Source organism: Oncorhynchus kisutch, linkage group LG6 (assembly GCF_002021735.2).
Source record: "Oncorhynchus kisutch isolate 150728-3 linkage group LG6, Okis_V2, whole genome shotgun sequence".
Lineage (NCBI taxonomy): Eukaryota > Metazoa > Chordata > Actinopteri > Salmoniformes > Salmonidae > Oncorhynchus > Oncorhynchus kisutch.
Genome location: NC_034179.2, coordinates 68,062,349 through 68,082,421, shown reverse-complemented (window position 1 = coordinate 68,082,421; position 20,073 = coordinate 68,062,349). Strand labels below are relative to the sequence as shown.

Sequence of the window (20,073 nt, the reverse complement as noted above, 5' to 3'; positions counted from 1 at the left end):
TAAGACTGAGACTCTCCAATACAACCCAACATTGCAGAGTTATGTGCATCCTTTCAAGCACACCCCTCTCATTAACCTGTGGCGAGTTATTCACAATTTTTGATGAACAAATATGGTTTTAGATGTAAGATGTTTAAATGAAGAGCAAAATTATTGGTTATTATTATTTGTGCCCTGGTCCTATAAGAGCTTTTTGTCACTTACCACGAGCTGGTTTGTGGCAAAAACTCACTCATTCTTATGTTTAATAAATGTATCGTGTAGTGTGTGTGGCAGGCTTACAATGAAAGCAAAAAAATAAAACATTTGAGAGTGCGCCGACCCTGGTGCTGGAGGGGGTACGCAACTGGAGGTTGAATGTTTGAAAGAGTACAGGACTATAAAAAGTGTGGGAACTACTGCACTATGAAAAGGGAGTGGTTCTTCACTTGCAACAATATTCACTGAAAACAAGCATGACAGTACAGTGAAATTAAACAGTACATTTTATAGACGATGTCACAAATGCCAATGAACACAGCACGGCATCTTCCCTTCCATAGTGTAATGCAGGTTACTTCTTCTTCTATGAGGTTTAACAGCGGTTGGCATCCAAATTATTGCATTACCGCCACCTACTAGATTGGAGTACAACTCCCTTATACTTTACTTGAAAAAGAAAAATGTACTAAATAAATACCCTACCATCTAACACTATAATCACTCATTTCAAAATTATACAAAATAAAATGAACACCCCCCTACTCCACTAATTAAATGTATTCATTCCTACCTCATGACATCACCCTGAAAGGATGGGACATCACAACTTAACATATCCTGTAACTCTTCTGTTGTCAAGTCTCACACACCCAAATACCTCTCTGCAGCTGCCACAACAACCTCAATTTTCTGAGATTTCCGATCCATCCCTGCAGTACAATTAATAACCATTGCTATAAATGCTAAAAAATCCAATCTTACTGAAACTTGTTTCACTTTCTGGCCTATCCCTCTGTACTGGTATATCTCTACTACTCTCACCACTCCTCTCCCTTAACCCATCTTCCTCTACTTTCTTCACTGCCTCAGCATATGACAACATCTGCTCTACTCTAACCCTAGAAACCTCAACCTGCCTCTCTCGCACGGGACATTTCTGATCCCCAGCTCCATGGGCACCCCTATAATTAACACATTCCACTACTACACACATTCCTTTGTCTCATGCCCTTCTGCACATCTCTCACACCTTGGACCCTCCCTCCTACACACTGCTAGCACACGGCTACAAGCTTGACACCTGTAACATCTCAATGTATTCGGCACAAACACTCGTACAGAATAACTTATACAGTGGGGCAAAAAAGTATTTAGTCAGCCACCAATTGTGCAAGTTCTCCCACTTAAAAAGATGAGGCCTGTAATTTTCATCATAGGTACACTTCAACTATGACAGACAAAATGAGAGAAAAAAATCCAGAAAATCACATTATGATTTTTAATTCATTCATTTGCAAATTATGGTGGAAAATAAGTATTTGGTCACCTACAAACAAGCAAGATTGCACAGACCTGTAACTTCTTCTTTAAGAGGCTCCTCTGTCCTCCACTCGTTACCTGTATTAATGGCACCTGTTTGAACTTGAAAATTACAGGCCTCATCTTTTTAAGTGGGAGAACTTGCACAATTGGTGGCTGACTAAATACTTTTTTGCCCCACTGTATATCCTAACTTCACTGTCAGGCAAAGACTCAACTTCAAAACTCAAAAGAACAGACAATCACTGTTTCCCCACTCTGTCCACCTGGTCTGCGTCACAAATGACAAGCATCACATGCCCTCAGCTGGTCAATGTTTACAGTTGACGTCAGAAGTTTACATACACCTTAGCCAAATACATTTAAAATCAGTTTTTCACTATTCCTGACATTTCTTGTCTTAGGTCAGCACTTTATTTGAAGAATGTGAAATGTCAGAATAATAGTAGAGGGGATTATTTATTTCATCTTTTATTTATTTCATCACATTCCCATTGGGTCAGAAGTTTACATGCACTCAATTAGTATTTGGTAGCATTGCCTTTAAATTGTTTAACTTGGGTCACACGTTTCGGGTAGGATTCCACAAGCTCCCCACAATAAGTTGGGTGAATTTTGGCCCATTCCTCCTGACAGAGCTGGTTTAACTGAGTCAGGTTTGTAGGCCTCCTTGCTCGCACACGCCTTTTCAATTCTGCCCACACATTTTCTATAGGATTGAGGTCAGGGCTTTGTGATGGCCACTCCAATACCTTGACTTTGTTGTCCTGAAGACATTTTGCCACCTTTTGGAAGTATGCTTGGGGTCATTGTCCATTTGGAAGACCCATTTGCGACCAAGCTTTAACTTCCTGGCTGATGTCTTGAGATGTTGCTTCAATATATCCACATAATTTTCCTCCTTCATGATGCCATCTATTTTGTGAAGTGCACCAGTCCCTCCTGCAGCAAAGCACCCCCACAACATGATGCTGCCACCCCCATGCTTCATGGTTGGGATGATGTTCTTCGGCTTGCAAGCCTCCCAGTTTTTCCTCCAAACATAACGATGGCCATTATGGCTAAACAGTTCTATTTTTGTTTCATCAGACCAGAGGACATTTCTCAAAAAGTGCCATCTTTGTCCCAATGTGCAGTTGCAAACCGTAGTCTGGCTTTTTTATGGCGGTTTTGGAGCAGTGGCTTCTTTCTTGCTGAGCGTCCTTTCAGGTTATAAAACAAGACTTGTTTTACTGTGGATATAGATACTTTTGTAGCGGTTTCCTCCAGCATCTTCACAAGGCCCTTTGCTGTTGTTCTGGGATTGATTTGCACTTTTCGCACCAAAGTACGTTCATCTCTAGGAGAGAGAACGCATCTCCTTCCTGAGCAGTAAGACGGCTGCATGGTCCCATGGTGTTTATAGTTGCATACTATTGTTTGTACAGATGAACATGGTACCTTCAGGCGTTTGCAAATTGCTCCCAAGGATGAACCAGACTTGTGGAGGTCTACCATTTTTTTTTTTGAGGTCTTGGCTAATTTCTTTTGATTTTCCCATGATGTCAGGCATAGAGGCACTGAGTTTGAAGGTAGGCTTTGAAATAAATCCACAGGTACACCTCCAATTGACTCAAATTATGCCAATTAGCCTATCAGAAGCTTCTAAAGCCATGACATCCTTTTCTGGAGTTTTCCAAGCTGTTTAAAAAAGGCACAGTCAACTTAGTGTTACAGTGAAATAATCTGTTAACAATTTTTGGAAAAATTACTTGTGTCATGCAAAGTAGATGTCCTAACCGCCTTACCAAAACTATAGTTTGTCAACAATACATTTGTGGAGTGGTTGAAAATCGAGTTTTAATGACTCAAACCTAAGTGTATGTAAACTTCTGATTTCAACTGTATATCTACTGCTACCCCAGCTATCACTCCTTCACGGGTGCCCTTTTCATGAGAACGAAACAATTCACTTTACTTTCCCCCATTCGTTTTACTTTGAGCGCATTCTTCCTCTGCCCAACAGAAACAAACAATTATCACTAGACCACTTTACCCTCACCGAGTCCACATTACCCAACACTTTTTCCAACCACAATGGAACCACAAATGGATCAGCCAAAATTCAAGAGTCCCCTTTTTCCATAAACTACACGCCTACTGTCAGACTCTTCTTTATCCTGATCCTTGGTGCATACCTCAGTTTTCGATAACTTTACCACACCTACCACCTCCGATACTTCACCCTCATTCACTTCTATTTCTCCTCGTCTTCAGCTCCCTCTGCTTATACTTTCTACCATTCTTTGACAAACCATCTCCCTTTTTTCCACCATTTTTTTTATCCGACTCAAGCTCGCCCTCTTCTTCCCTCACTCTCTTAGACCTCTTCTCCCTCTCTTTTTCTCTCCAGTCCTTCTCCGTTTTGCAAGTACACGTCTCCTTATGATAATACTGCTGCTCCATCCCTGACACCCATCTTGTACTTGCTTTCTCAAGGGACTCCATTTCTCCTTCCAGAATTGTGCACGTCCCCAATAACGTGCCTATAACAACGAAGCTGGGCCTCCCGACATTCCAATACAATTCACACCAGTCCGCTTCCTCGGAAATCTCCCACTACTAATGCCCTTGTCTGTATTCACCAGTAAACAAGTAGTTTGATTGGAGGAACTGGTAAAACGAAACAAAATCACAACAAACTGGATTTCAAACAAATATTTGGGAAGTCAGGGCTTTGTTAACGCAGACCAATTCTCTGCATTTGCCACTGTATTTCATTTGCACCTATATAGCATTCACCTCGTATTGCAGGTTATGGATGGCTAATCAATCATGTGAGTGACTTGTCACTAACCTGTCCGAGTGTCAGCAGGGGGCGCCAGGAGCTCCCTCAGGTGCGAGTCCTTCATGTCTTCTACCCGGCTGAGGTCGAGCAGACGCAGGCAGGGACAAGCAGCCTGACACAGGGCCGACACAGAGGACCAGGGACAGCCCGACACATTCAGCTCCAGTAGACCTGGGAGAGAAAGAGGCCAGGAGTTAGCGTAATCCCTAAAGCAGACTAGCAATACAGCAATGAGGTGATGACAGCCAAACTACAATAGGACATGGTCAGGCTATATTGATGGAAAAAATATGTGGTAGGGAGGCAGAGGTGTTGAATGAACACAGGATACCTTGTAGACGGTTGATAAGCCACATGAGCTGCTTCTTCGAGATGTTGGTATAGCCCAGGTTAAGAGAGACTGGTTGCCTGCGGATTATACCACTCAGCATAGGAGGGGTGATAGAGCGCTGCCGGCTGAGGTCAATCTGAGTCCACAATCTCTTATCACAGCACCTGAGAGAGCAAGACAGAAAATAAAAGACTGGGATGAGAACAAAAGAAAGTCTGGTCTACTGTACGCCACAGAATTTGAGTCACTGCAGTCAATGAATATCCTTTCAGGGATGGTTTTCTATTGTTCTCAACATCAAAGATGCATTTCTCAGTAGTCCAAACAAGTTTGTGTTGAACTACCCCCTTCCAGCCCAACTGGATGCTGACCACATCTGAACCTTTTGTCTAGACTTACCACCGGCTCCATGTTCGACAGACCCGCATGCAGACGCACAGCTCCCTCTGGCTGAGGTGCTGGAAGACGTGGAGCCAGACGTCGCGGGGCATCACGTGGGAGGAGCCGCTGTCCAGGGGCAGGCAGTGGGGCTCGGGGCAGGCGGGTGGTGGCCGCACCAAGTGCCGCTCCATCTGAACAGGCCGGGGAGGTGATGGCACAGCAGGGGGGCTGCGTTTCATCATCTGCGAACGTGGAGCCATTCGGGACGGCTGTGACCGGGGTGAGGCGGCGAGGGCTGACATGCCCCCTGAGGAGTTGCTGCCTGGGCTCAGCAGCCCCCCCCCTCCCCCATTGGATGTGGAGGTGGCAGTAGAAGCGGAAGAGTTGCTACTGTTCCTCGATGTTGGTTGGGACCCTGTTTGCTTGTTGCTACGGATCTTGCTGCCCTTGTTGCCCTTGCCAGTTCCGTGTCGGTGGTTGGCCACCGAGCCTCCGCTGCTGTTGTTGGCGTTCTCCTTCTCCTGAGTCTCCCGGTCCCTCACCCCCGCCCGTGTCCGTCCATTGCGCGTCTCAGAGCCGTTGCTGCGCTTACCGGAGAATCCCTCGGAACCTGGCGAGGGGCCGTGGCCGGAGGAAGGTGGAGGCTGGGTGGAGGAGAGAGGGGAGGGTGGAGGCAATGGGGTAGACTTCCGACTCCTCTCCCCACTCTCCTCGTCATTCCCGTCCGTCGTGAGCCCCTTGCGGCCCCGTGGAGGTCCCTCCCCTCTACGCCGAGGCTTGTCTCCCACAACCTGCTCCTCCACCGCCTCCTCCTCCTCCTCCTTAACACTTCCCTCTCCCTCAGAGTCCTCACTGGCACTGAAGCCCAGCTCCGCCAGCCTCCTGTCCCTCTCCCTGTCCCGTTCCCGGTTGCGCTCCCTTGCACTGTTGCTATAAGTGACGAGTACGGGGGAGGACGGTTCAGAGCCGCGCCGGCCATCTGAACCGGAAGGCGAGTCAGAGTCGGACTCCGAGTCAGACTCAGAACTAGACGAGCTCGATGAGCTGGACTCGCGGACACGCTCAAGGAGCTGGCACATGCGCTTGAAGCGCTCCAATTTCTCACGGTGGTGCGAGCGCTGGTCCTGGCTGGCCGTAGAGGTGGGGGACTGCGTGGAGTTGGAACCCCCTCCGGAACCCTGGCCGCCTCCGGTGGATGAGTTGGGCCCATTGGACTCTGCAGTCTCTGACACGTTAGGCTTCTGTTTCTGTCATGGGAGGGATAACGTTAGTGAAGAGAGTGACAGAGGAGCATGAACCCTAACCTTTACCATTGAGAAATATAACTTGAACTCGACTAAGAGCTGGAGTCAGTCCATATCCCAGAAGATTCGCGTTATACCTCAATTGAAATTCAAGGGCAATGTTGGCGCATTCGCAAAGACTGCATTCAACGGTAAACACTGCAGATGTCGGCTCAATCGGGAATTACCTTATATTTTTTTTATGTACGGGGAACTTCAGCGATACAGATTGAATCCAGTTCGTAGTTACCATATGCTTTATGACAGAGCTTAACATTTTGTTCACATGAAATTACCTTTTTCAAGCGTTTTTCATGCGCCCCTTTCATCTGAGGTAAAAGGTCAGACAGAGAAGAGTTGGCAAGCTGCGTTCATAAAATTGGTCACAACTTGTAGGCCTCTTAGCAACTATACACTGAGCATACAAAACATTAAGGACACCTGCACTTTCCATGACAGACAGACTGACCAGATGAAAGCCATGATCCCTTTTTGATGTCACTTGTTAAATCCACTTCAAAAATCAGTGTAGATGAATGGGAGGAGACAGGTTAAAGAGGGTTTTTAAGCCTTTTGAGACAATTGAGACATGGGTTGTGTATGTGTGCCAGTCAGAGGGTGAATGGGCAAGACAAAAGATTTAAGTGCCTTTGAACGGGGTATGGTACTAGGTGCCAGGCACACCCGTTTGTGTCAAGAACTGCAACGCTGCTTTCACAGCAGCGTTGATACACAGTTTCCCATGTGTATCAAGAATGGTCCACCACCCAAAAGACACCCAGCCAACTTGACACAACTGTGGGAAGCATTGGGGTCAACATGTGCCAGCATCCCTGTGGAACGCTTTCTGCCCCTTTTAGAGTCCATGCCCCGACGAATTGAGGCTGTTCTGAGGGCAAAAGGGGAGGGATGCAACACAGTATTAGGTGTTCCTAATGTTTGGTATACTCGGTGTGCATGCTAAATGTCTGCAAACTGCAACACTTCACCAAGATCGTCCTACCTTCTTTTTGGGGCCGCTGTCCTGGGGAAGCTCCTTCTCCTTCTTCCTCTTGTGACCGTCCTGCCGCCCCCCGTCATCTAAAGAGGGGGGTTTCTTTTTGGTGGGCGGAGGATCGTCGGTCAGCTTCCATCGGCCCACCTCCCCATTGTCCATCCGCCTCTTCCCTGAGCCATCACCCCCGTCCTGATGTGTGGAGAAAGGGGAAGAGGATTGAATAATATGTACAGTACATTCGCAATGTATTCAGACCCCTTCCCCTTTTCCACTTTGTTCCGTTAGTCTTATTATAAAATTGATTCAAGAATGGGAGAACCTTCCAGAAGGACAAACATCTCTGCGGCACTCCAACAATCGGGCCTTTATCGTACAGTGGCCAGACAGAAGCCACTCCTCAGTATAATAAATTAACATGACAGCCCCTTGGAGTTTGCCAAAAGGCACCTAAAGGACTCTCAGACCATGAGAAAGAAAGATTCCCTGGTCTGATGAAACCAATATTGAACTCTTTGGCCTGAATGCCAAGCGTCACGTCTGGAGGAAACCTGGCACCATCCCTACGGTGAAACATGGTGGCAGCATCATGCTGTGGGATGTTTTTCAGCAGCGGGGACTGGGAGACTAGTCTAAACTAAAGGGAAAGATGAACAGAGAAAAGTAGAGATCTCCTTGATGAAAACCTGCTCCAGAGCTCTCAGGACCTCAGACTGGGGCAAAGGTTCACCTTCAACGGGACAACGACCCTCGGCGCACAGCAAAGACAACGCAGGAGTGGCTTCAGGACAAGTCTTTGAATGTACTTGAGTGGCCCAGCCAGAGCCCGGACTTGAACCCGATATAACAGCTCCCTATCAAACTGACAGAGCTTGAGAGGATCTGCAGAGAAGAATGGGAGAAACTCCCCAAATACAGGTGTGCCAAGCTTGTCGCCTCATACCCAAGAAGACGAGGCTGTAATCGCTGCCAAAGGTGTTTCAACAAAGTACTGAGTAAAAGGTCTGAATACTTAGGTAAAAGCGATATTTCCGTTTATTTTATTCAAAGATTTCTAAAAACCTGCTTTTGCCTTTTCATTACGGGATAATGTGTGTAGACTGAGGGTAGGGTGGGGGGACTATTTAATCCATTTTAGAATGAGGCTGTGACATAACGAAATGTGGAAAAAGTCAAGGTGTCTGAATACTTTCCGAATGCACTGTATATGTAATAGCCTACTACAGTATATGAAATGGGGATCGGGTCAATGAAACAAAATGATATTCCAATTTAAGAGCTTATTTAGACAAATACATTTTCTATAAAAGGACTAACGCATTCCATTCCAAATCAATCCTCCTACCTGATCAACCATTATTGATTAATCCATACATCATAGATGTCCTTTGTCAACCTCTCTGGTTTAGTTTTATCAGCAGAGCCTGACAGAGCAGTGTTCCCAGTCACAGTTCTCACCTTACTGGTCTTGCCTTCCTTATGGCATTTTGGACACTCCCAACAATTCGGGATTTCATCGTTTATGATGCCTTCTGCTTTACCCATCTGTAGGTTGGAGAAAATAAAACAATGAAATCACAAATCATTCAATCAATAAATGTATGTAACCAATACTAGATAGAGCAGACATTTGACTTAAGACCGTAAGAATGGAAGAGACACACCCACTCTCTCTCTCTCACACACACACACACACACACACACTTCTCCAGCTATGACAGCCGGCCATACACAGAGGGTCTGGCCCCACCTTGAGGCAGCTGGGGTGGATGATCTCATTGCAGATGGTACACTCCATCAGAGAGAGGCTAAACTTCTCTTCTTCTGTGTCCACTGTGTCCTCCTTCCCCGCCTCCCCACACGAGAAGCACACCGCTGTGTGGGGCAACACAGGCTACAAGGAAGAAAATAACATGTTATATAACCATGTTAAACAATATATTTATTCAATATAAATCAAATATTGTATGTGGGTCCATTCAGGATAGAGGGCTCAGAGGTGGAGCTGTAACCATGTATTCATTCACTATGGATGGTACAGGAGGACCTAGGAGGACCTAGCTAATTGAGAGTGTGTGGATGAAAGCAAAATGCATTAATATAGAGATATTTGCCAGCCACTTAATTTAAAAAATATATAAATAATAAAAGAGGTAAAGGGAGAAGTGCTTTTTCAGAAGCACAGAGACAGAGCACTGTATTTATTAGGTTTATTTTCTTTGACACATTACCCCAGTTGTCCAGCTCAACATTTTCATGAATCTGCCAACAGTGGAATTTTGACTGTTGAAAAAATAAACTGTACTGAGGTGAAAATTACTCACTTATCAAGCCAAACATGTTTGAGGTGAACAGAATCTAGCCAAGATCCATTGACCAACTATTAGAAATTAATGAGATTAGTTCTTCAATCTGCACAGATTCTGTGGATTAGTATCCCTGTATACATCCAACCTAATTTCCTTCCTTCACCACAAGATCAGTCCCCCAGCTATCTGTCGAGAAAATAAAACTGATCAAAGCAAATTGCTGCCCGCCCAAAAAAATAACACCCAAGTAACAATGTGCTCAGTTACCAAGGAAACACATCACATTTCCCACGTCTAAGCAACCAGCCATCTATGCCATTTCAGGCATTCGCAAACCAATCGATAAAAATCACACCCTAAATCACTAAAGACGTTCAAACAAGCTTATCCACTTTCATGCAGGGGACGACTACTCTATTTTGATGACATTCGCTCTCTGAAACAGCATTGCTAAACCAGAGGCCTATTTTCAGAATGTAAACAGCAAAAAAACAGTTGACATATTGTATGTCATACAGTGCCTTCAGAAAGTATTCATTCCCCTTGACTTATTGCACATTTTGTTGTTACAGCCTGAATTCAAAATTGATTAGTGATCTCTCACCCAACTACACCATACTGAAATATTGAAAGCATGTTTTTACATTTTTTTTGCTAATTTATTGAACATTTTATACAGAACTCTAATTTACATAAGTATTCGCACCCAAGTCAATAGAAGCACATTTGGCGGCAATTACAACTTTGAGTCGTCTTGGGTGTCTGTATCAGCTTTGCACATCTGGATTTGGGGATTTTCTTACATTCTTCCTTGCAGATTTTCTGAAGCTCTGTTAAATTAGATACACATCGGTGGTTAACAGCAATCTTCAAGTCTTTCCACTGTTTTTCAAATAGGATCCAAGTCTGGGCTTTGGCTGGACCACTTGAGGACTTTCACATTCTTGTTCTGAAGCCATTCCAGCGTTGCCCTGGCCGTATGCTTGGGGTCATTGTCCCGTTGGAACGTTAATCTTCGCCCCAGTCTCAGGTCATTTGCACATACCATGGGCTGCCACCACCATGCTTCACGGTAGGGATGGTGTTAGACAGGTGATGAGTGGTGCCTGGTTTTCTCCAGACATAGCGCTTTGCATTCAGGCCAAAGAGTAAAATGTTTGTCTCATCAGACCACAGAATCTCTTGCTCTCTTATGATCTCAAAGCCTTTTTACAAACTCCAGGTGTGCCGTAATTTGCCTATTTCTCAGGAGTGGCCTCCGTCTGGCCACTCGCCCATAAAGCCCAAATTGGTGAAGTGCTGCAGAAACTTGATTTTTTTTTCCTTCATTTGATTTATTTAGCCAGGATAGTCCACTCAGTAACAATTGCCACTTTTTTCCAGGGAGTCCTGGGTTCCATAGAATCAATAAAGAAATATATACAGTTAGGGTTGCACATTTTGGGAAATATTCAGAGGTGGAAACTTTGTGGGGATTAACAGGAATATATGCAAATTAATACCATTTAAATGTAGATGTTTCTTGCATTAGTTATATCTACCATATCATATGGAGACAAACAAACCTTTTACCTTATCATAAGACAATTGCAAATGATTAAATCCTTCCAATAGAAATAAAATAATTTAATTACGAATTGGAACTTTAATTAAACGAGTTGACTCATCACATGGGATGATTTCACTGAACAACAAAAAGGGAATATTGAATGATCCCCAATGATCCATCGCATCTCCCAAAAATGTTTAACATACATCTGTAAAATGATCGTTTCTAGACTAAAGCTTTGGTTGTCTTCCTCTCAGGCTTCCATTTCTTCTCCCTGGACCTCCTCAATGTCGACCTCTTGAACATCAGAGGCCTAATATTCACTGTCACTTTCCAACCTTGTTGAGGATGGCTCGTTGTCAGGCTCAAAAAGCCTCAAACTTTCCCGGATGGCCACCAATTTTTCCACCCTTGCATTGGTCAGCCTGTTACATGCTTTGGTGTGTGTGTGTTCCCAAACAAGGACCATTTGCGCTCTGAGGCAGCTGATGTTGGTAGGATTTGGAGGATGATGGAGGCAATAGGGGAAAGAGCCTCAGATCCACAAAGTCCCTTCCACTAGGTGGCTGATGAGATGTTTGCATCTCAATCCCAAAGACCTTGCATGGAAGTGTACTTCGCCAGACTGCCAAGAACCTTGCCCCCATCCAGGCCAAGGTGGCGAGACACCATAGGCCTTGTTGATCTCTGTAACAGACAGGATGCTCTTGCCAGCATAATTGGGGTCCAACTTGAACGCTGCGGCGTGTATGAGCCTAAGGCAGAAGTCTTCACGCTCTTTGATGCATTTCAGAACTGCAGTTTCCTTTGCTTGGAGCAACAGTGAAGTGGGCAGGACAGTACGGATTTCTCCTCTTACATCTGCAAGCAGAGTCTGAACATCAGACAGGGTGGCATTGTCTCCCTCAACGCGTGCAATGGCTACTGCTACTGGTTTCAGGAGTTTCAGGCTGCTTACCACTCTCTCCCAAAATACATCATCCAGGAGGATTCTCTTGATGGGGCTGTCCATATCGGCAGACTGTGATATGGCAATTTCTTGGACAGTGTCAAAAATTATGACAACACCATCCCAACGGGTATTGCGGGGCAGCTTCAATGTGGTGCTCTTATTCTTTTCACTTTGCTTGGTGAGGTAGATTGCTGCTATAAATTGAGGACCTTGATCACATACCTAACCATTTCCTTGGCTCTTTTGTAGAATGTATCCATTGTTTTCAGTGCCATGATGTCCTTGAGAGGAAGATTTAATGCATGAGCAGCACAACCAATGGTTGTGGATGTGAGGGTAGGACCCCTCACTTTAGAACAAGCAGCCTTCATGTTCACAGCATTGTCTGTCACCAGTGCAAATACCTACTGTGGACGAAGGTCATTGATGACGGCCTTCAGCTCATCTGCAATGTAGAGACCGGTGTGGCTGTTGTCTCTTGTGTCTGTGCTCTTGTAGAATACTGGTTGAGGGGTAGAGAGGATGTAGTTAATTATTCCTTGACCACGAACATTTGACCAACCATCAGAGATGATTGCAATACAGTCTGCTTTCTCTAGGATTTGCTTGACCTCCACTTGATCTCTGCATCTCAGAGTTCAACATGTTGGAGCGGTGTATGCTGGGCGAAGAACATTCAGAAATCTATTCCAATACACATTGCCCGTGAGCATCAGAGGTGAACCAGTTGCATACACAGCTCGAGCAAGACATTCAGAATTTTTCTGACTACGTTCCTCCATTGAGTCAAAAACCTAATTCCAGGAGGATCATGAGCTGTTGCTATCGATAAGGTGTCTGAGTCATCATGTTCACATCAAATAGAAGTAGAGGGACTTTTGTCAGATGTTGCGTGTTGTGAGCGCTGAATGAACTTTATGCACTTGGCCAGATGATTCTGCATCTTTGTTGCATTCTTCACATTTGATTTGGCACAGTATTTGCAAAATGTACACTGCTTTTCCTTCTACATTAGCTGCAGTGAAATGTCTCCACACATCAGATCGTGCCTGTGGTAGTGCCCGTGGCATTGTCCTGTAAATATTTTTAAAAACGAAGTAAACTCAGCAAAAAAAGAAACGTCCTCTCACTGTCAACTGTGTTTATTTTCAGCAAACTTAACGTGTAAATATTTGTATGAACTTAAGGTTCAACAACAGACAAACTGAACAAGTTCCACAGACATGTGACTAACAGAAATTGAATAATGTGTCCCTGAACAAGGAGGCGTCAAAATCAATAGTAACAGTCAGTATCTGGTGTGGCCACCAGCTGCATTAAGTACTGCAGTGCATCTCCTCATAGACTGCACCAGATTTGCCCGTTCTTGCTGCGAGATGATACCCCACTCTTCCACCAAGGCACCTGCAACTTTCCTGACATTTCTGGGGGGGGGGGGGGGGGGGGGGGGGGGGGGGGAATGGCCCTAGCCCTCACCCTCCAATCCAACAGGTCCCAGACGTGTTCAATGGGATTGAGATCCGGGCTCGTCGCTGGCCATGGCAGAACAATGACATTCTTGTCTTGCAGGAAATCACACATAGAACGAGCAATATGGCAGGTGGCATTGTCATGCTGGAGGGTCATGTCAGGATGAGCCTGCAGGAAGGGTACCACAAGGGAGGACGTCTTCCCTGTAACGCACAGCATTGAGATTGCCTGCAATGACAACAAGCTCAGTCCGATGATGCTGTGACACACCGCCCCAGACCATGACGGACCCGCCACCTCCAAATCGATCCCGCTACAGGCCTCGGTGTAAAGCTCATTCCTTCGACGATAAATGCAAATAGCGCCTATCACCCCCGGTGAAACAAAACAGCAATTTGTCAGTGAAGAGCACTTTTTGCCATTCCTGTCTGGTCCAGCGACGGTGGGTTTGTGCCCATCGGCGACGTTGTTGCCGGTGATGTCTGGTGAGGACCTGCCTTACAACAAGCCCACAAGCCCTCAGTCCAGCCTCTCTCAGCCTATTGCGGACAGTCGGAGCACTGGAGGGATTGTGCGTTCCTGGTGTAACTCGGGCAGTTGTTATTGCCATCCTGTACCTGTCCCGCAGGTGTGATGTTCGGATGTACCGATCCTGTGCAGGTGTCGTTACACGTGGTCTGCCACTGCGAGGATGATCAGCTGTCTGTCCTGTCTTCCTGTAGCGCCGTCTTAGGCGTCTCACAGTACAGACATTGCAATATTGCCCAGGCTACATTTGCAGTCCTCATGCCTCCTTGCAACATGTTTAAGGCACGTTCACACAGATGAGCAGGGACCCTGGGCATTTTTCTTTTGGTGTTATTCAGAGTCAGTAGAAAGGCCTCTTCAGTGTCCTAAGTTTTCATAACTGTGACCTTCAATTGCAGGGATTAACTTCCCATCGGAAATTTCTCAATAAGTTTCCGACCCTTTGCAACCCTATATACAGCATACCCACTGGCATACATACAAAAGCACATATAAGACCGCTTTCCTTCTGGCAGGTTCTCCCATCTCAGCCAAGGAACTTCGTAGTTCTGTCAGAGTAGTTACTGGGTTCTTGGTCACCTCCCTGACCAAGGTCCTTCTTGCTCAGTTTGGTCAGACGGCCACCTCCAGGCAGAGTCTGGGTAGTTCCATATTTTTTTGAGACCAATGTGCTCTTGGAAACTTTCAACAAATGGTTTTATACCCTCCCTAAGATATATGCCTCATCACAATTATATCTCAGAGATCTACAGACAGTTCCTCAGACTTCATGGTATAGTTTCTGCTCTGACATGCACTGTCAACTGTGGGACCTTATATAGACAGGTGTTTTTCTTTCTAAATCATGTCCAAACAATTTAAAATTGGCCACAGGTGGAGTCCAATCAAGTTGTAGTAACATCAAGGATGATCAAAGGAAATTGGATGCACCGGAGCTCAATTTGTTGTGTCAAATGGGTGTGCATATTTATACAAATCAAGGAGTATGAATATTTTTCTGAAGGCACTGTAACTGTCGTCAATGGGTTGTCAATCGATTGTGTATCCTAAACAACATGATTTTATATTCTAGTCTAAACGGTGGTTTCTGTTTAGACGGGATCTCAATAAGTGTGAGGGATATGCCAAAAGCTCTTAAAGCTCGCCCTTTCACGTTTGGGAAAAGACGCGGGTCACAACATGTTAGCAGTGTATGTGGAAACTCCCTTCTTCACGTTTATTGTTTGGCAGGGTGGAAGGTTTGTGTAACAGGAAAAACAACCTAAACTTCAGTCTTGCGTAGATAAATTACAATATTTGATACTGAGGTTAATTAAGCTATAGGTTAGGTAATGTGCTCTATATACCAGATGCCAATCAAATCTCATTACACATTGAAAACAACAAAAGTATACAGTGCATTCGGAAAGTATTCAGACCCCTTGACTTTTTCAGCCCTTTTTTCACCCCTTTTACAGCCCTATTCTAAAATGTATTCAATTGTCCCCCCTCCAATCTACATAGAATACCCCATATTGATAAAGCAAATAGAGGTTTAGAATTTTTTGCAAATGTATAAAAAAAATGTAAAACATTTACATGTATTCAGACCCTTTCCTCAGTACTTGGTTGAAGCACCTTTGGCAGCGATTACAGCATAGAGTCTTCTTGGGTATGACGCTACAAGCTTGGCACACCTGTATTTGGAGAGTTTCTCCCATTCTTCTCTGCAGATCCTCTCAAGCTCTGTCAGGTTGGATGGGTAGCGTCGTTGCACAGCTATATTCAGGTCTCTCCAGATATGTTCTAGTCCGGGTCACACAAGGACATTCAGAGACTTGCTCCAAAGCCACCCCTGCGTTGTCTTGGCTGTGTGCTTAGGCTCGTTATCCTGTTGGAAGGTGAACCTTTGCCCCAGTCTGAGGTCCTGAGAACTCTGGAGCAGGTTTCCAATAAGGACCTCTGTACTTTACTGTACTGTACTGTACTGTTCATCTTTCCTGACTAATCTCCCAGTCCCTGCTGCTGAAAAACATCCCCACAGCATGATGCTGCCACCACCATGCCTCACCGTAGGGATCTTGCCAGGATTCCTCCAGACATGACGCTTGGTATTCAGGCCAAAGAGTTCAATCTTGGTTTCATCAGACCAGAGAATGTTTCTCATGGTTAGAGTCCTTTAGGCAAACTTCAAGAGGGCTGTCATTTGCCCTTTACTGAGGAGTGGCATCCATCTGGCCACTCTACCAAAAAGGCCTGATTGGTGGAGTGCTGCAAAGATTGTTGTCCTTCTAGAAGGTTCTCCCAACGCCGCATAGGAACTCTGGTGCTCTGTCAGAGTGAATATCAGGTCCTCGATCACCTCCCTGACCAAGGCCCTTCTCCCTCGATTGCTCAGTTTGGCCGGGCGGCCAGCTCTAGGAAGAGCCTTGGTGATTCCATACCTCTTCCATTTCAGAATGATGGAGGCCACTGTGTTCTTGGAGACCTTTAACGCTGCAGAAATGTTTTGTTACCCTTCCCCAGATCTGTGCCTCGACACAATCCTGTCTCGGAGCTTTATGGACAATTCCTTTGACTTCATGACTTGGTTTTTGCTCTGACATGCACTGGCAACTGTGGGACCTTATATAAAACAAGTGTGTGCCTTTCCAAATCATGTCCAATTAATTTAATTTACGACAGGTGGACTCCAATCAAGTTAAAGAAACATCAAGGATTATCAATGGAAACAGGATGCACTTGAGCTCAATTTCGTCTCATAGCAGTGGGTCTGAATACCTAAGTATGGTATCTGTTTTTTAATTAATACATTTGCAAACATTTCTAAAAACCTGTTATCGCTTTGTCATTATGGGGCACTTTTTTTTCTTTAATCCAATTTAGAATAAGGCTGTAGCGTAACAAAATGTGGAAAAGGTAAAGGGTCTGAATACTTTCCGAATGCACTGCATGTCCTGTGCATGTTTCAAAAGTTAGTGTCAGATGTTACATCCTATCTAGAAAATGGCATCAGTTGTACAATTGACACATTTCCTAATGTATTCAGAATGAGCAGTACGTGTTAGGGCTGGGAATTGCCAGGGACCTCACAATGCGATATTTGGTGCCGATACGATATGTATCTCAATTCTATATGTATTGCAATTTGATACTGTGATTTTATTGCGATTCAATGTTCAAATATATTGCTCACAATATGTCTACTGCAGAAGGACAAGAGAGAGAATAAGTTGTTGAAAACAAATAGGCTGCCTATTTAAAAAGAAGATGAGGAACAAGCTATGAAGGAAAAATACTGGAGTTTTGGTGCAGGTACAGCCAACTAGCAGAAAGAAAAACAATATTGCAATATTGTAAAAAACAATACCACCTCAAAAATAATATCCTGATATGTAACTGTATTGATTTCTCCCCCCATCACTAGCGTGTGTGTTCTAACTTACCGCTGTGCACTGTCGGAGCAGACAGGACTGCTTCATCCTTCCGGGCCCGCCAAACTTTTTCATGTCCTTGCAGAAGTGGCACTCGCCGCACTCGGTCCGCATGCAGGCCTGACAGCGCCGGCACCGCGTCCGCCGCCGCCGTGCCCCTCCCAGAGCCTTACTGCCTGACATCCCCTCTGCAGTCAACTGGGGAGAGGAGAGACACACAGGTCAATACAAATATAAACTACATATACTAGATGCCAGCAGCCAGACCTCCCCTCTGGAGAGAAAAAAAAGATACAGGTAAACAAATGTCTCCAGTGCATTTGGAAAGTATTCAGACCCCCGTTTTGTTACATTACAGCCTTATTTGAAGAAAAAAAACATGTTTTATCTACACAAAAAACAGATACCATATTTACACAAGTATTCAGCCCCTTTGCTATGAGACTAAATTGAGCTCAGGTGCATCCTGTTCCATTGATCATCCTTGAGACATTTCTACAACTTGAATGGAGTCCATCTGTGGTAAATTCAATTGATTGGCCATGATTTGGAAAGGCACACCTGTCTAGCTCTATAAAAGGTCCCACAGTTGACAGTGCATGTCAGAGCAGAAACCAAGCCATGAGGTCAAAGAAATTATCCGTAAAGCTCCAAGACAGGATTGTGTCGAGGCACAGATCTGGGGAAGGGTACCTACAACTTTCTGCAGCATTGAAGGTCCCCAAGAACACAGCAGCCTCCATCATTCTGAAATGGAAGAAGTATGGAACCACCAAGACTCTTCCTAGAGCTGGCCACCAGGCCAAACTGAGCAATCGGGGGAGAAGGGCCTTGGTCAGGGAGGTGACCAAGAACCCAATGGTCACTCTGACAGAGCTCCAGAGTTCCGCTGTGGAGATGGGAGAACCTTCCAGAAGGACAACCATCTCTGCAGCACTCCACAAATCAAGCCTTTATGGTTGAGAGGCCAGACGGATGCCACTCCTCAGTAATAGGCACATGACAGCCCGCTTGGAGTTTGCCAAAAGGCATCTAAAGACTGACCATGAGAAACTAGATTGAACTCTTTGGCCTGAATGCCAAGTGTCACTTCTGGAGGAAATCTGGCACCATCCTTACGGCGAAGCATGGTGGCAGCATCATCCTGTGGAGATGTTTTTCAGCGGCAGGGACTGGAAGAGTAGTCAGGAACGAGGGAAAGATTAATTGAGCAAAGTATAGAGATCCTAAATGAAAACCTCCTCCAGAGTGCTCAGGACCTTAGACTGGGGTGAATGTTCACCTTCCAACAGGACAACGACCCTAAGCACACAGCCAAGACAATGCAGGAGTGGCTTCGGGACAAGTCTTTGAATGTATTTGAGTGGCCCAGTCAGAACCAAGACTTGAACCAGATCGAATATCTCTGGAGAGACTTGAATATAGCAGTGCAGTGACGCTCCCCAACCAACTTGGCAGGAGATTGAGAGGATCTACAGAGAAGAATGGGAGAAACTCCCAAAATACAGGTGTGCCAAGCTTGTAGTGTCATACCCAAGAAGACTCAAGGCTGTAATCGCTGCCAAAGGAGCTTCAACAAAGTAATGTAAAATGTAATACTTCAGTTTATTTTTTAATAAATTTGCAAAAATTTCTAAAACTTGTTTTTGCTTTGTCTTTAGGGGTATTGTGTGTAGATTGATGAGGGGGAAAAAACGATTTAATCCATTTTAGAGTACGGCTGTAATGTAACAAAGTGAAGGGGTCTGAATTCTTACCAAATGCACTGTACATAACAGATAGGCTGTAACTGTATATGCAGTGTATAAGACTATACCATATGCACATACTGTCTGACAACCCCTCGGCAGTCAACAGAGAGGTCAACACAAACTTCACATACACAACAGTCAACTGGAAAACGGGAGACAGGTTAACACCCGGACATCCACTCTGCAGTAACTGAAGAAAATTTATACCGGTTAGCAAAAATATGCACTGCAGATACAGATAAGCACCCCAATCAGAATATCCCCTCATGTCATATGGGAGGGAGGACAAACAGTTCAGGAACATACACAAACTGGGGTGTGCGCCAAAGAGAGCAGGATAGATAAAGAGAAGGAAAGAGGAGAAAGGACAAGAGCTTATTCAGTGAACATACTGAATACGCATGCCAGTGCATTCATAGACCCATGTAAGAGACCAAGAGAAAGACTGACAGTGCAAACACTAGTGGACAACAGGAGGCCAGTCTGCTCTCTGGACGACTCCTCAGACAGACAGGCTATAGCGTATGCTCCATGCTCCTTACCCTCATGTTATCAAATACAACAGGGCACATACTGTAGGGAGTGTATGAAATCTCCGCATTCCATGGCCTCTAATAAAATAGGCTTGGTTTACTCTTAGCCCAAACCCATGTGACAGGCCCCAAGCTAGTTGCTTAACTTGGAACACAAAGCCTCGGGAACTTTAACAGATATTGTTTCTTGTAACAACAAATCCCGCCTCGCCCCTTCACTCTAGGAACTAT

General features: G+C 45.0%; 1 protein-coding gene across 2 annotated transcripts in view; it reads right to left on the bottom strand.

Annotated features, from left to right (window-relative positions):
• LOC109893275 (F-box/LRR-repeat protein 19-like) overlaps positions 1–20,073 on the bottom strand; it is a 29,570-nt gene that overhangs the window by 4,815 nt on the left and 4,682 nt on the right. The window contains exons 2-9 of one of the 2 annotated variants that reach the window (XM_020486412.2): positions 17,571–17,756; positions 9,088–9,231; positions 8,796–8,882; positions 7,347–7,529; positions 6,640–6,672; positions 5,079–6,307; positions 4,680–4,843; positions 4,358–4,519 (exon numbers count right to left, since the gene is read on the bottom strand). In XM_020486412.2, the coding sequence (XP_020342001.1) occupies positions 4,358–4,519; positions 4,680–4,843; positions 5,079–6,307; positions 6,640–6,672; positions 7,347–7,529; positions 8,796–8,882; positions 9,088–9,231; positions 17,571–17,741 (2,173 nt within the window). In that variant the 5' untranslated portion in view covers positions 17,742–17,756. The remainder of the gene's footprint in view (positions 1–4,357; positions 4,520–4,679; positions 4,844–5,078; positions 6,308–6,639; positions 6,673–7,346; positions 7,530–8,795; positions 8,883–9,087; positions 9,232–17,570; positions 17,757–20,073) is intronic. The other variant, XM_020486413.2, reaches the window with a different exon arrangement.